This window comes from Molothrus aeneus, chromosome 3 (genome assembly GCF_037042795.1).
Source record: "Molothrus aeneus isolate 106 chromosome 3, BPBGC_Maene_1.0, whole genome shotgun sequence".
Lineage (NCBI taxonomy): Eukaryota > Metazoa > Chordata > Aves > Passeriformes > Icteridae > Molothrus > Molothrus aeneus.
In genome coordinates, this window is record NC_089648.1 from 102,210,297 (window position 1) to 102,224,753 (window position 14,457).

At 36.7% G+C, this 14,457-nt stretch overlaps 1 protein-coding gene across 6 annotated transcripts in view; it reads left to right on the top strand.

The window, feature by feature from the left end:
* Positions 1 to 14,457, top strand: part of FUT9 (fucosyltransferase 9) — a 97,715-nt gene that overhangs the window by 73,127 nt on the left and 10,131 nt on the right. For 2 of the 6 annotated variants that reach the window (XM_066547501.1, XM_066547502.1), the window contains exon 2: positions 258 to 351. The exons of 1 other annotated variant lie outside the window; for it this stretch is intronic. In XM_066547501.1, coding sequence (XP_066403598.1) covers positions 285 to 351 — 67 coding nt within the window. In that variant the 5' untranslated portion in view covers positions 258 to 284. Of the gene's footprint in view, positions 1 to 257; positions 352 to 2,601; positions 2,760 to 12,103; positions 12,209 to 14,457 lie in introns of all 6 variants that reach the window. 3 more of the 6 variants (XM_066547504.1, XM_066547503.1, XM_066547505.1) reach the window with 3 other exon arrangements.

The window sequence follows — 14,457 nt, forward strand, 5'->3', positions numbered from 1 at the left end:
CCACAGACCTTTCTACTGCGACTGAGCTACCAAAAGCCTGGGGACATGTCATTACCTCCTAGGATTCTCAAATCAAAACGTGCTCTCCCTATAGTACGTCTCACCCCCTCAGGATTTTTGGATTTTTATGTGGACTGAACTTCACATAAGTCAGCATGGAGAGAGAGGAAGGATAGCTAATTGACATGTAGCTGAAAGCACTGACTTATGATGTCACAAGATGTCCTTAAAATGTGTTTTGTTTCATTTTAAAACAGATATTTGCCCATTCTGCAATCTGTCACATGAAGCTGCTGTATTCTAGGATGCATCACAGATGGAAGATTTTGTCTCCACAGCCACAATGTTCTGGTGAGAATCACATTCTGTTACAGTAGTCAAGTATTTAAGTCTCACCTGTGATGCACAAAGACCCTTATTTCTGAATTCCTCCTTACAGCTTAGTTGTTAGATTTCTTTCCTGGAAGATAAGAACCCAAATCAAACACAGAAGGAATTTGGATTTTATTCTCCGATTTTCTAGGATGGCATTTAATACATGTTCCTTACATTCGCCACCTGCCAACCCAGAAAGATTCTACTCCTTCATCCACTTGACTCCAAAAGAGGATTAATAACTACATCCCTAGAGGAAATAAGAAATAAGCATCTAGTCTTCCTAAAAGACATCTATTCTGTGAATTACTTACTTAGTAGACTCTCTCCTCAAATATGAAAATAGATTAAACACCCAATTTAGAAAATATGCCTAACTTTTACAAGATTGAAGTCCCAATTAAAATGTCTAGGTTATTTTTGAAAACATTGATTGTTTTACTGTCACATATGGATGTCAGGTGATTTTTTAAAGTGGGACCTTATTCCTTCCACAAATAGGATGCGTTTCACCAAGCTTAATCTTTTGACTTGGGACTTTGTAGAATTCTGCAACATCTTGATTAAATTACACTTGTTCTCAAAACCATTAGTATGTACTAAATCAGGAATTTAATGTGGCCATCATCATTAGACTCACATAGTGAGAATTAACAAGTTTTTTGTGTGTAAAAGAGTTAATTTCTTTAAGATTCTTTATATTTATTAAATGGCTAGTCCAAAATTAGGTGATTTATTTATACTCCACGTAAAACAGTTATAGAATACTCTGTAAGAAGCTTTAAAAAGCTAATTTTATATATGTCTTTTCAGAGAAATGGAAACACTTGCTGACACTTAATATTTAATCTTCTTATTGTCACAACACCTTTTTTTAGCTCTTTTTTCTTTAGCTCCCACAGAGAATGGATTCTGAAAGAAAATAGAAATAAGAGTCTTCATTCATCCTTATTATTCTTACAACTAAGTTTATAAAGCAATATTATGAGCTTACTAAGAGCATATTAAAATTATAATACAGAAAAAAAATATCTGTGATCACTGTTGTAATTCATATGTCATTAAAAAGATAACTCTGAATTGAAAATCATGTTTTGGTAAAATAATCTGAAGTACCTGAGAGAAGAAAACCGAAGAAGGAATTTGAGGTAAATTTTGCCTCAGAGACAATGGCACAACCGAAAACTTTTAAACTTTCTCAAAAATAACCATTATTAACTAATTTTAATAGCAATGGGCTACAATGGCATAACTACACTGATAATGCAGCAAGAAAAAAGAAGGTAACATGGGACAGAACTACATAAATACTTTAGTTTTCTTTTTTCTAATGTGTAACTGTAGTAGTCTACTTCTTCTTATTGATTTCTTTGGGTTTAGATCCATACCACTAAAAAAGCATTTGAAATATCCCTGAAAGTAATGAATAGATTAACAGGAACTGCTAATTCTTCTCTACTACCAAGCCTCTAAATATACAGTATATAAAGGCAGACAAAATGTAATAATAATAATAGCTGTACTGCATATCAGCTTGGGGTATATTTGCCTAGTCTGCTTTTCCTCTCTGCCCATCAGTGTTATCCTTCTTCATAACACCTTGAGGCTAAAAACTGCTTTTTCCAGGCTTTGAAGTCATACTAGAATAGAAACTGTATTTTCTCAGCTTAAAGAACTTGGTGTCAATAAGGGAAAGTGCATGACAGTCTTTCAAACAGGAAATCCTTTACACACAAGGTCCATGCAGTGCATTACTATTACCTGTACGTGCCTCCTGTGAGCAAAGTTCTGACCCCATTGCCCTTTGGTGTAAAGTAGTAGGAGTGCTAATGCATTGTGATTCATAAGGACTGCCACAATGTCTATGCTGTGTAAGATCTTTGCTGCACAGTGGATCTGGCCATACTCAAGAAGTGAGTCAGCTCTGCTCCGTGTTGTTTTGCAGGGCACCAGTGCAGCCAGCCCCCCTAAAGCCATGCTGAAATGTTGGATACATCAGCTCAGGTAACTTACAGCTGGTGCTCCCATGACATCCAAACTAAAATTATTTATTTTGTTCTCATTTGGAAAGCAAACACATTGAGGCTATGATCTGGTGATCTGGACCTACCAGAAATGCAAATCAGAGTTTCTTCTGCAATTACTACAACCTACTATATGCACTTGACATGACACTGAGATTAGGAAGTAATCTGATAGATCACTTTTTGATTTTTGCTTTTCCAGTCTGCTGAATCTCATCTGCGCTGATTTGCAAGCCCAAAGCTGTCACAGACCCCAATTACTCACTTAACAGAGGATTCAGTCAGTACAAGAGAAACAGTTACACGATATTAGTTACATGATAATTTCTGTACCTACTTTCAGAATGCTGTACAAAGAAGGTGAGTCTCTTTAACTCCATTTTTTGTTTGAGGAATCTAAATCAAGGCATAAGATCTGACTTGCCATTGTCCCCATCAGCTCTTTCAACATTCAAGCAGACCAGGTAAAATGTCATCAACACTCAAACTTATAATAGGTCACTCTCATTTCTAATTTCTGTCAGAAGTGCCATCACGGCTTCTCTTTTATGGCAATCTGAAGTTAGTTGTCAATGTAAAGGAATTAAATTATACTTTTAAAGTGTAAAGAAGTTTCCAGTGAAATAAACTTGTTCCTTTTGGTGTAGAGGGAGATTTCATTTGAGTAATAAAATCCTTTATAGCAAAATTAAATATAAAACTAGTAATTATGCTTTCCACAATCTCTTAAAAGACAGGGTTGTTTACAGGTAACATATCTGGCTATACCAGGATTTCCAAAGCCAGGCAATTGCTGCAACACTCAGCAATCCTTTGGGAGCAATGCTGAAAACTGGTACCTTGATTAAGTAGTGAGATTGACAATCTGAGGAAAAAACTGAGAAAGAGACTAGAATGTGAATGGGAACTCCACGTGCATTTGGGAAGACTTGCTGCAGATCAGACAGCTTTGATGGTTCAGGATAAAGCTTTAGCTCAAGAACAGATTCTAGATCTGAGAGCTCTGCAAGGATCCTAACTTTTTTTTTCTTTAATAACAGAATAAGGAAGGAGACACTTTTAGTTATTTATAGAGTAAGTAGTTCTGAAACCTTTTTTTAGACCTCAGAATATCTTTCCCTGGTGGAATAAAAGCTTCATGTATTTTTTGCACAAAATAAACATATTCTTCATATTTCTTCATATTTTAGGAGCAAGGACAGTACTGGCATACCACAGTCATTGCTTTCTTCACCAAATGTGCAGACAGCAATGTGTATACCATTATCGGGGAAGAAGCTTTTGTTTCAATAGTGCTCTCACTGGTAGAGATGTCAACAGAGGATAGGAGTGTAAAATTCATGGACCATTTTAGGAGAAAAGCAAAAAAAACAAAAACACCAAAATTTGCAGAAAATATTTCACCACACATGCTAACTAACATAGACCTACCATGCAGTAAAACAGGACAGGAGCATCCAATCCATGGCAAATTTCTCCAAATTAGAGCAATTATTCTGTAACAGTAATAGAGCTAGAGATATTCAGACCATATTCATTCCACACCTCTCATGACTTCCAAATCACAGAGAGCATCACTCAAATATTTTTCTACTCTGGGTCTACACAATTGCTAAACCAGTTCCTAATGATGCATTGCAGCCAAGTGTATCCAGCACAACTGGCTACACTTTTGCTCCTGACACAAAATAGGCTGCAGTCATGGTTCAGACCCATGTGGCATCAAAAGAAGAAAAACAATCAGAAAAGATAGAAAAGAGCATTTGTTCGAGACTATTTCAAACCTTCCACATTAAGGGCTCTCTGCCTTGAGAGAACAAGCAGCAAGCTCTATACTTTATTGGAAATAGCAGTGAAACTCAGGAGCTGCTTTCCTACAGTCTCCTAGTAGGATTTTTTGCAATCAATACTGTATGTTTTGCATCTTCGTTTTTGGGGTAGAGCACATTACTTTTTCATGCTTTGCAGTACTGCTGTGATTTCTAGAAATGTACTCCTTGGGAAAATGGAATCTCTGTGTATTCACAGTGCTGAAGAACCTAGGAACCTCAGGCTTCCTGGATTTAGGTTCACCATGAAATTGAAACAAAACCGATGGTAAAACATTTCAAATAATTTAATCATGTGAGACTTTTTTTGTGTGTGTGTGAATTCATATACATATATGCAAGCACTCAGGAAAGATACTAAGAGGCAGAAATTATACTGGTTATGCTCTTTCTTTACCATCCTTCAATGTTATAGGAGTGAGGTGCACTGAAGTCTGGCAATTCTCATCCATGTTTGCTGCTCCTCAGCAGCTGTCTAAGCCACAGCAGTTCACAGCATAGGTGTATTTCCTGCCATGTTCAGCTGTTCAGATCTATGTTCTGTAGTGTGTCTGGGAAGTTGAATGAGCTACGATTAGAGATGCTGTTCAGCTGTTTGATTGCAATAATGCTACTTCCCTCATCACAGATATTTTGATTGGAAATCTGCAGTGAGAGTCACAAAGGACAATGTTGATGTAATTAGGATGCTAAAATGACAGTGACAGCATGTTAGTTGAGCTGTGGGAATGACATCCAAATAGTGGGTTTCATACTCTGTATTTACCACCGAAATACACCTTCAGACTTGTGACGCACGATAGCAAACAGCTGCCACCCCTATTACAGAGAAAGTGGAGTAACAACAAGGAGGTTATTTAGGGAGTAATAACAGCTTTCAAAGCAAAAGGCAAAGTGCTGATCAGTGAAGACCAGGAAAGTCCATATTTGTGCTTCACCTATCTTTTTTGCCCTTACAAAAACATCTATCCATTTCACTATTCCTAGAAGCTCTTTGGAATTATTCTCCTTAGGAGACTTTTCTATTAAAGTTAAAAGGGAGAGGGCTAAGAATTGCCTTGTATCATTTATTTATTAAGCTTCCCTTGCTTTGCTTTGTCAAAGTGATTTTTTTCCCTGGCAGCTACAGAAGGAGTTACTTTAGTGTGTTGTACTCAGTTTGATAATAGTTATACTCTATATCATTCTGTGGTTTTGTTAATTATGCTGCTTTTTGTGGCATCATAATTTGACCACTTTGGTGTACAGATAACTTTATAGCTTAGTGGTCATATTTATACTGTGGCAAATCAAAAGGGAAACTTTGAGAGCAGTGATTCCCAATTACATACACATATCGAAAGCTTACAAAAGTATATACAGGCATATTAAAAGTGAGGTCCAGTATGGAACCTCACTAAAGATCAGAACAGGACGAGGTAGATGGGCCAGATCCAGGCTCTGGATCAGGCATGTTGAGGAACATGGGAAAAAGAAGTATCATCACTGGTCACAGTGCTGTCACCTGCAGCCAGAGTCTTCCAGAAGATCTGAGAAGCAGGACACTGAGGAAATGGGGTTTGGGAACAGACAGAACTGAACACAGACAGAACATAATAGAACATAATGCCTGTTATTTCAAATTAGATATTTGTGGTGCTTTAAATTTTAGCTTTCATATTTTTTTAGATTCTATACTGCTTTAGTGTGTGACTCTGAACTTCATATATAGTGTTAGCAAGTTCTCTTCACAGTTTAGTTTGACAAAACAATCCTTTTCCAGCTTGAGAACCAAGGACACCATTGCAGCTTTAGGCTCAAGAAGTGTAAACAATGGTGAATTGAGGAGAGCAATCTGGGAGGATGGGGCTTCATAACATAAAGCTGTAATTGGAAAATTGACCCCAACATGTAAATGGGCCAAAACTTATAAAAGTGTGAAAATTCATGACAGGTTGTGCATATTGTGTCCATCCTGGGTCCACCTTTGCTAGAGCCATGGCCAAGCTCTTGTACTGCCCAAGGTGTATCCCTTGAAGGCCTTTCAATAAATACCCACTTTATTCCTTTAACTCTGTCTAGCCTCTGTTTCAGGTCATCCTCTTTAGGCATCATTTGCATGGCAATCTACATAAAGCCTGCAATCACAGGTCCAGAAAGTGTGTGCAAAATAAAGTGTTGTAACGAAATTAATGGGATTTTCAATTCATGCTCATTAACTGGGTAACAATTACACCTGAAAGCGTCAGTGATTAGATCCTGCAGTCATTTTTAATTTGGGGTGTATGCTGCTGGGGTAACAAGGTCCAACCCTAGTAATGAATTAGTAGAGTGAAGTGGTGTGAAATGCATGTAAGATTAAGAGCCTACACAAAATGTCAGGGATGTAATGCACCCTGCACCTTGTCTCCATGAAAGTAACTGTAGCACCCTTAGTGTAAACATGCGTAGGCATGGAGATTAATTCTGCATAATAAATAACACAACAAAGCCATGATTCTTTAATTCTGATTCAATAATGCAGAATAAATAGCACTGTAGGACGTATATATATTATGTCTTTAACAGAAAAATAACTATCAAGAAACTGCCTCTGTTCTGCCATCTTTACTCTGGATGCGTCTGGTGATCCTGTCTCTCCTGCACACTCTTGAAGTCTTAAGGAATCCAGTTCTTTAATGTTCCTTTTCTGACCACTGATAATCTTCCCCCTTTCTCAGAGGAACAGTACACAAAGAAAAAAAAATGCCATGCTTCCAAGTCCTTTTCTCCCAGTCTTTTCATGGATCTTTATTTCACCAATTTCCATGTATGAAATAATTGTTGCTGAATTAACATGCTGGACCCTATAAAGAACAATCAAAGTTCTGCTAATGTGTCTTAAAATATGTAAATGTGCAGTAAATTAAAAGGCTCTAAATGAAGACAAAGGCTAGGAAAAGAGGCATTGGCAGTGTTATTTGGATACTTCAGTGAACAGGTTTGTGTATTGCTGGAGCTGACAGATTTCCTTCGTTGTTTCTAATTCTGAGAAATTGAAAGGTTCTGACATTGCCCCCAAAAGAAAAGGAGTAAAGATGAAAACAGGGTCAGAAGAATTATGAAAAGGGAACAGTGGAAGGGAAAATATAACAGAGAGGCAGTTAAGAGAGCAGGTCAATCTGGTAGTAGGACCATAGTATCTGAGATTATGACCATAAGGAGAAGCATTGCATTGTAGAAGCATTGTACATGTGCATGTTCAGGTACCAGCTCTTTTTCAGGCACCTCTGAAGTGCCCTTACCTGAAATCTTAGGGGACACTGGGAAGCTCTGGGGACACTGGTACTCCTGTGGGTGCTTGTTGCTAGAGCAACAGTTGCTGGATTGTCTCCTGATTGAAACTACTAATTACTCAGGCTATGTCTGTATCAAGGTGAGATACATTTCTTCCCCTCTTTCTTTCTTTTTAGAAGGTAATTCAGCCTTACAGCTCATGAAAGGGATGTGAGGCTGTTGTCATATCCCATCCTGACAGCATCCTGACGCGTGAATCTCTCCTCCAAGCTTGACAGCAGAAGAAATCTTCCAGCCATTAAGGGAACCTTAATGATAGCTGGGATGACTTTTTGTCCTCTGCAAAATTTTGTGATACTGACATGTTCCCTTTTTGTTCAGAGCAAAATTAAATATTTCAAACTAATCTCTCCCTAATGAGGTACACTGACATGAAAGCATCTTTGCACTTCCCTTAAAATTTGTTTGAAATATGACAAAAAAACACCCTTGAGAAAATGTTAGCAAACTCAACTTTCCCAAGGTAGATTTTTGTGTTGACAAACTTATAACTGAAAAAAGAATTAAACATTCTGTGGTCGAGTCTCTTTGAACTTTCGTAGATCAAAATATAGTTTTGTGCACAATGCATCAAAAAATCATTTTAGAAGCAGTTTATGAAGACAGAATAGGGAACAAAGGACCCAATTCATCTTGTCCAATGAAAATAAGAAATTCATTTCCACCATAGTTTATAGCTTCTATCCAGTAAATCTGAGTTTGTCCTTCACTGGTAGAAAACAGGTTATACGCTGCAGGATTTTGGAAAATAAATTTTAAAAATTTACTCTTCACTTCAAATAATTATTGCAGTGGAAAGGTTTTTATTGTTCTTAAATATTGTAAGTCAATATATTGACTTAATAAAGCTAAATTCTGATCTACATTTTTCTTCATGCTGTTATTTTTATCTAATTTTCCTTCTATGAGGCAGATAAATAAAACAGTGATGTAAAATCTGAAAGGGAAAATAAATCTAGATGGAATAATCATATTAACAACACATCAGCTCTGCAAAACTCTGTCGTGCTTCCCTGCATAAAATGACAATTTAAAGTATCTTTCCAGAAGTTTCATGGAGATTATTGTATTTTATTCTCTATTTAGGTTTAAAAAAATCTTAGACAACCTATTTGAAGTCTCCGAGTGAAATACTTACAGTTCAGTTCAGCATTACATGCCATTTTCAGAGAGGTTGAAGTGTAATTTATTTCATTTTACTTTCATCAGCAAATCAAGTTCATCCATCCAAAACCAGCTTTTCTGGGTACACACATTTCATTTGTTATCATTTTAAGTAGCACAGAGTGCAGTCAAATTCCAATATCTGTCAATCGCACACAAGTACTGTTAAGTAATCTTTTACTTTCTAGTTAAATGCTTACACCATAAACATTGAATAAATGCTTGCTTTGCACTCAAACAAACAGCTTAAAACAGCAAAACTGCCTTTAAACTGTATGGAATTTTCTATTTGATGGTGATCTGAAAACTCTATTTTCCAGTTAATATTAAATTATCTGGAATCTATTAAAAAGTATTCTGCACTGTAGTTACACCTCAAAAAATCCAAAGTAACTCAATTTTTAAAAATACTCCTCTTATCTTCATATCTTTCTCTTGATTTGTTGTACCAAATTCTACTTACATTTTAATCTTCCCTTTTGGCATTGCAGAGCATTATTTCAGAACAATAAATAATAAAACCAGGTGCTAAGGTGTTGAACATGACATAGGAACCTGAATAACTCAAAAAACAAACAGAAGATGTGTAGAAAAAGCCTTTAAAAGGCTTTATTCTAACATGTTCTTAGAATTTTTTATTTTTTTTAAACATGCTCATAAATCTTAGACATCTCTATTAGCAACTAAAATTAATCCACTAAAAATAGCTTGTTGAAAACAATTGTATTTGTCTTACTCATCACTAAAAACCTTAAAGAACAGAAGCCTTGAAAGAAACTGGCTGGTAATAAAAAAGAAGTTGATAATAATTGCTGATGCTGAAAATGCAAAAGGAGACAGAATATGAATGCAACTTAAATTGGAATTTAAGAATCGTTTATCTTTAAAGCTTTCTATTCATATCAGCTGTATCAATAAACATGCTTGTTTGCTTAATGGGGAGTAAATTCACCCAATTCCCCCATGCCATATTTCATCAGAATTCTAGTCTAAGCAACTGCCTTCTGCTCCTTGCTAGACTTTTTCCAGAAATCAAAAGGCAGATTTCCCATCTCCAGTAATTTATACAGAGGTTTCATACATCTCATGCTGTAAATAATCTTCAGGATTGCAAGATTCAGCCTGCTGCTGTGTTTCCTGATGAAATAATTGTTTCAGAGCAATAGGTTCTTTCATGTTATCTCTGACAAAAGAGTTAAGGCACATAAGAATGAAAAATATTTTATTTTTCCTATAATAATATTACCTGTCTCTACTTTCTGCCTCCTTTTCCCATCCACCCCTCCCTGGCTCAGTGCCCCTGTGAATTCAGTGCTCTCTTTCCCTCCAGCACAGGAGTGGCAGTGACTCCATTGCCTTCTGCACCCACTGGCTGTCACATTGCAGCACATCTCACAAGGAGAGCACAACAGCAGCACCTCCCACTGGGACACAGCCTCCATCCAGGGCCAGCAGCTTGGGCAGTGGTGCCTAAACATTCCTAAGTTCATCATGTCTGGGTTTGTTTGCATACTACACATGTAGAGAGGATACAGAGAAATATAAAGCATAATTGATAAATCACATTGCAGGGAATGTAAGGAATTCAGTGTGCTACAAATGCCACATATATAGTGTATATATATATATTGGTATTCATAGAAGTATGTATTTATAAAATACAGCAGGTGGGAAAACAGAAACATTTCAAAAAGGTGATTAAATCTTTCCTGAAGTTACAGATTGTGGGTGATTCTGTATGTGCATGTGTAAGAGAGGATGTTTATTATTTGCACCTTGTTCCAAATTTTAGATATTCCCTGTACTCTAACTTACATCTGTCTTGCTGTCTCCTGAGTTACCTTAGGATTTTTATTTCTAAGTTAACCTTAAGGAACACAAAGGAATAGCTTTTGAGCTCTCTTTTTTTTTTCTCTTCTTACATGTTGCTGCAATCCATTGAAAGAACAAAACCCTAACCATACTGAAACTAGTAGGCTTTCCAGTGTTTCTGTGAGCAAAATTTCATCTCTGATACTTCTTGTCTTTCAGCAAATCCAGCTATGCTGGTAGAATTTCAACTGTAGCTCTGCAAAGGGTTGGGTTTTTCTTATTTTAAAGATCAAGGGGTCACTGACTTTAATCTAAGTCTTCCATTTCTCTGTACTAATTTACCTCAATCAAAAATTTTGAATGTGTTTTCAGAGATTTGTAACAAAGATACATAAAAAAGATATCTGATCTGAATAAATGTGATATGACTACCTTCAGGTGAAGCTTGTTTGAAGAAAAAATTCTATCCCACAGATTCAACCATTTTGATGCAAATTTAAGTCATAGTTGTCAAATAGTTGTTCAAATTTTCATGATATTGTGAAAATTACTTATCTTTCCCGGACTTGATCTCCACCCCTCCTTTACTCCACATAGAGCAGTTTCAGTAATAATTTTCTGACTGTGGCTTGATTAAAACTTTATGCTTGCAAAAGTCCAAAAGATTCTTTAGAGAAAGACATTTCAAAAGTGAATGTATTGTTTTTACTAGAGCACCATTTATTTTGCTTCTATGGTATTCTTAATTGGTAGATTTGAAAGTATTTTATTAAAGGAAAGGAGTCTTACACTTTGGGTATCTATGAGACAAAGTGATTTGTGCCTAACTCAAATTAAATTCTGCTCAACTAAACTCAGATTAAACTGATAAAAGAGCCAGGAAGTTCTCTACCTCTTTGTTCTGTGTCCTGTGTATGAGACTTGTCAGGGTATCAGCAGGCTCTAATTGCCCTGGTAAATCAGTGCTGTCCAGCAGAGCAACATCCTTGTCAGTGAAATAATGATTTCCTAACATTATTATCATTGCTTTTGATTAAACTTCATTTAGGAGGACTTACAATAGACATGTATTCTAGCAGAAATTCCATTTAATTTGGCTGGGAAGAAGTCTTTGTTGTACTTTAACATTTGTTTTTTGTGACATTTGACCACAACTAACCACAGAGATCAAAGGCTGTCCTCAACACCCACCACCTGCTGACCAGTAGCAGGTCTGGTTATTAGCCCAAAAGCTTCCTTAGGGTTCCTGGAGCACCTACAAAATCTGGACAATCTGTTGGGCACCTACAAGTGCAACACACCACAAACAGTGAAAGAGGCTGCCCAAGACAGAACCGGGGTGTGCCTTCCTCCATCCTTCACCAAGATACTTCCCATGCTCTAAAAGGATTGGGTCCTTCTTGGATTCAGAGCTGGGAATCCTCCCTCAAGAGCAGGGATCTAGTCCCTTCCTTTTATGAAGAAGTTAGGAAATAACACCTTTTGAAGTGCAGCCAGAAAATTATTCACCCAAAATAAATACCAGGTTTTGTGCTCTTTCCAGCAATGGAGATTTAAACCCTCTCTTTAACCTTCTCTTTACAGGGTTGTAAACTGCATGGGAAAGGAAGCTGACTCTACCTTCTACTGCTGCAGATGTGCCCCTGGGCATAAATCATTAGGGAGTCAATAGGCAGGAGACAGAAAGAGGTAATAAGAAAATAGTATTGTCTTGATTAGCACCTAGGCCTCCAGTGAGGGGAAAAGGATTGCTCACCTCTATTCCTAAAGCTCTTCACACATTGTAAAATCGACAGATATTGTTGTCTAGGAGCTAGAAAGCCTTTAAGGAAATTGAATCATCGAGATCTGAATCGCTTGAAGTTGAAGAAAGATTCATATCTAAATAGGTCATAGCTTCAATTACTATATAAAGGGACTTCATCCTCTGCCTGTTTCCTTTAAGTTCAAATGAACAAAAAGCAGCTGTTACCAGTGCATTTAAGATGGAGTCTGCTCTTGTAGGCACATCTATTTCCTTAGGGCTCAGAGCTGGGGTAATAGCTGGTTTATCGATTTTGAGTGGCCCTTCCTCGTGAAGAATGACCCCCTTCTGGGGATGTGCTGGCACCAGGCAGCTAAGAGCACAGGAGTCTGAAAGGCAGAGGGTCAGAGAGAGTTTAAGCATGACCAGCACTAACAGACAAATGAACAGAGGTTTTCAGGGTCGCAGGATTGCAACATGTCCCCTGATCCCTACTAGTAGAGCCTGGTTTCTGGTTTGGGGCTTCTTAGGACACTTAGGATAGCTAATCAGCTAGGGATTTAGGTTCCTCTTAACATTTTTGTCATCATATTAGTCCTACCCACAATTGCTAAACTGAATTAACTGCATGGATTCTCAGTCTGTTTGAAAAGGCAGCTGCTTGCCATCACTTTTTTTACACCAATTTCCTTAAAGTAAAGGAATCCAGCATTAAGTGCTGCTGACCTCATATCTAGACCCCTTTTTTTAATCTTTTACAGCCTATTTCCCTTGCTCTTTTTCTTTCTCTCTGTGTTTCCTCCTACCTATCTCTCCAGATTTTCTTTAGAAAGTTACTTTCTGAGTAAGATTGCTATATAAAGTCTCCCTTGCTTTGTAGGAACAAAGGAAATCTCTTTCTTTCCACTTTTTAAATGCCTAGTTTTAATAAGCAGAGTTGTGCCAAAGAAAGACTATGGATTGCAAACCTTAAGATGGGAAAACGACTACTTGGCAATTTGTATTACTAAGATACAGTAAATAATTGTACATTGAATTGTTACTCTAGTGGCAAAACATTCATTAATTCATTATGGAACCTTTTTCTCTATTAAGAGTAGAATAATGTATGACACTAAAATCCAGTAATTGAACTTTAGAATCAAGAACAAATTGAATATTAGAATTAAACTTAGACTTTATTAAACTTCTCTTTTTAATATGCTTAAAAGGAAGACAATAAGCTAAGAAATAGCAAATAACTTGAGCCTTTTCAAAAGAAATATGATCTCTGGAATAACTGCTGGCTTTGTGCAGTTTTTTGGCAGCAGCCTATGCAGAATATTCTTCATTGACATGTTCTAACTCAAGTTGCTCTCAGAGGCATCAGTGTCTATGTTAACCTGGAGAGTAAGTAGTAAAAAGGAAACATCACCTTAGAACAGGTTGGTGTTTGCAGCTACTGGAGGATTTTTTCAGAAAATTGTTCCTTGGACCCATTCCTCTTGTGTATTTGCTATTTCTTCACTCATGAACTTCAGGTTTTTTCTTTTCCACAGAAAAAGTCTCTTCAGTGATTTTGTTAAGCTTTGTATTCTCAGCTTGTTATACTTGTCGTTCCAGCTATCTGCTCTTCCTTTTGTTGTGCACACAAAGAGAAAGTTATGCACACTCCAAGAAATTAACAACTGCTTTCTCTCAACTGCAATTTTGTTTTCTCAGAAGAGTGTACAGTTTGAGAGGTTGAGGGATTGTTAGTTTTGCTGGTTTTATAGTATACACTATCTAAAATATATATTGTTTTTTAAATATGTTTTCATTCTTGTTTTATCACACTTTAGGTTTTGGGTGATTTTTTGTTTCAGTTTGTGTGCATGCATATGTTTAAAGTTCTTAATAGGAAAGTTTCTGAATTTACTTTTTGTGGATCTTGCTCTTTCTCCCTGTGTTTGAGTAAAAAGGCACTTGTATCAGATCTTAAAAGAGATCTATCTGATCTCTTCTGCTCATGTTTTCAGTGTCCAAACTTTACAGTATAGTATAACCTTTATAGTGAATTACTAATCTTGCTCTAGCAAGACAAGTATTTCAATCAAGAGTCTTGTTTTATAATCACCTTCTATCTTACACTTAACAGCTTATTCTTTTGAAATATTTGGTACTACCAACACAAGTAATCTTGAGAACATAGCTGTCAGTGCACAATGAAAATGAT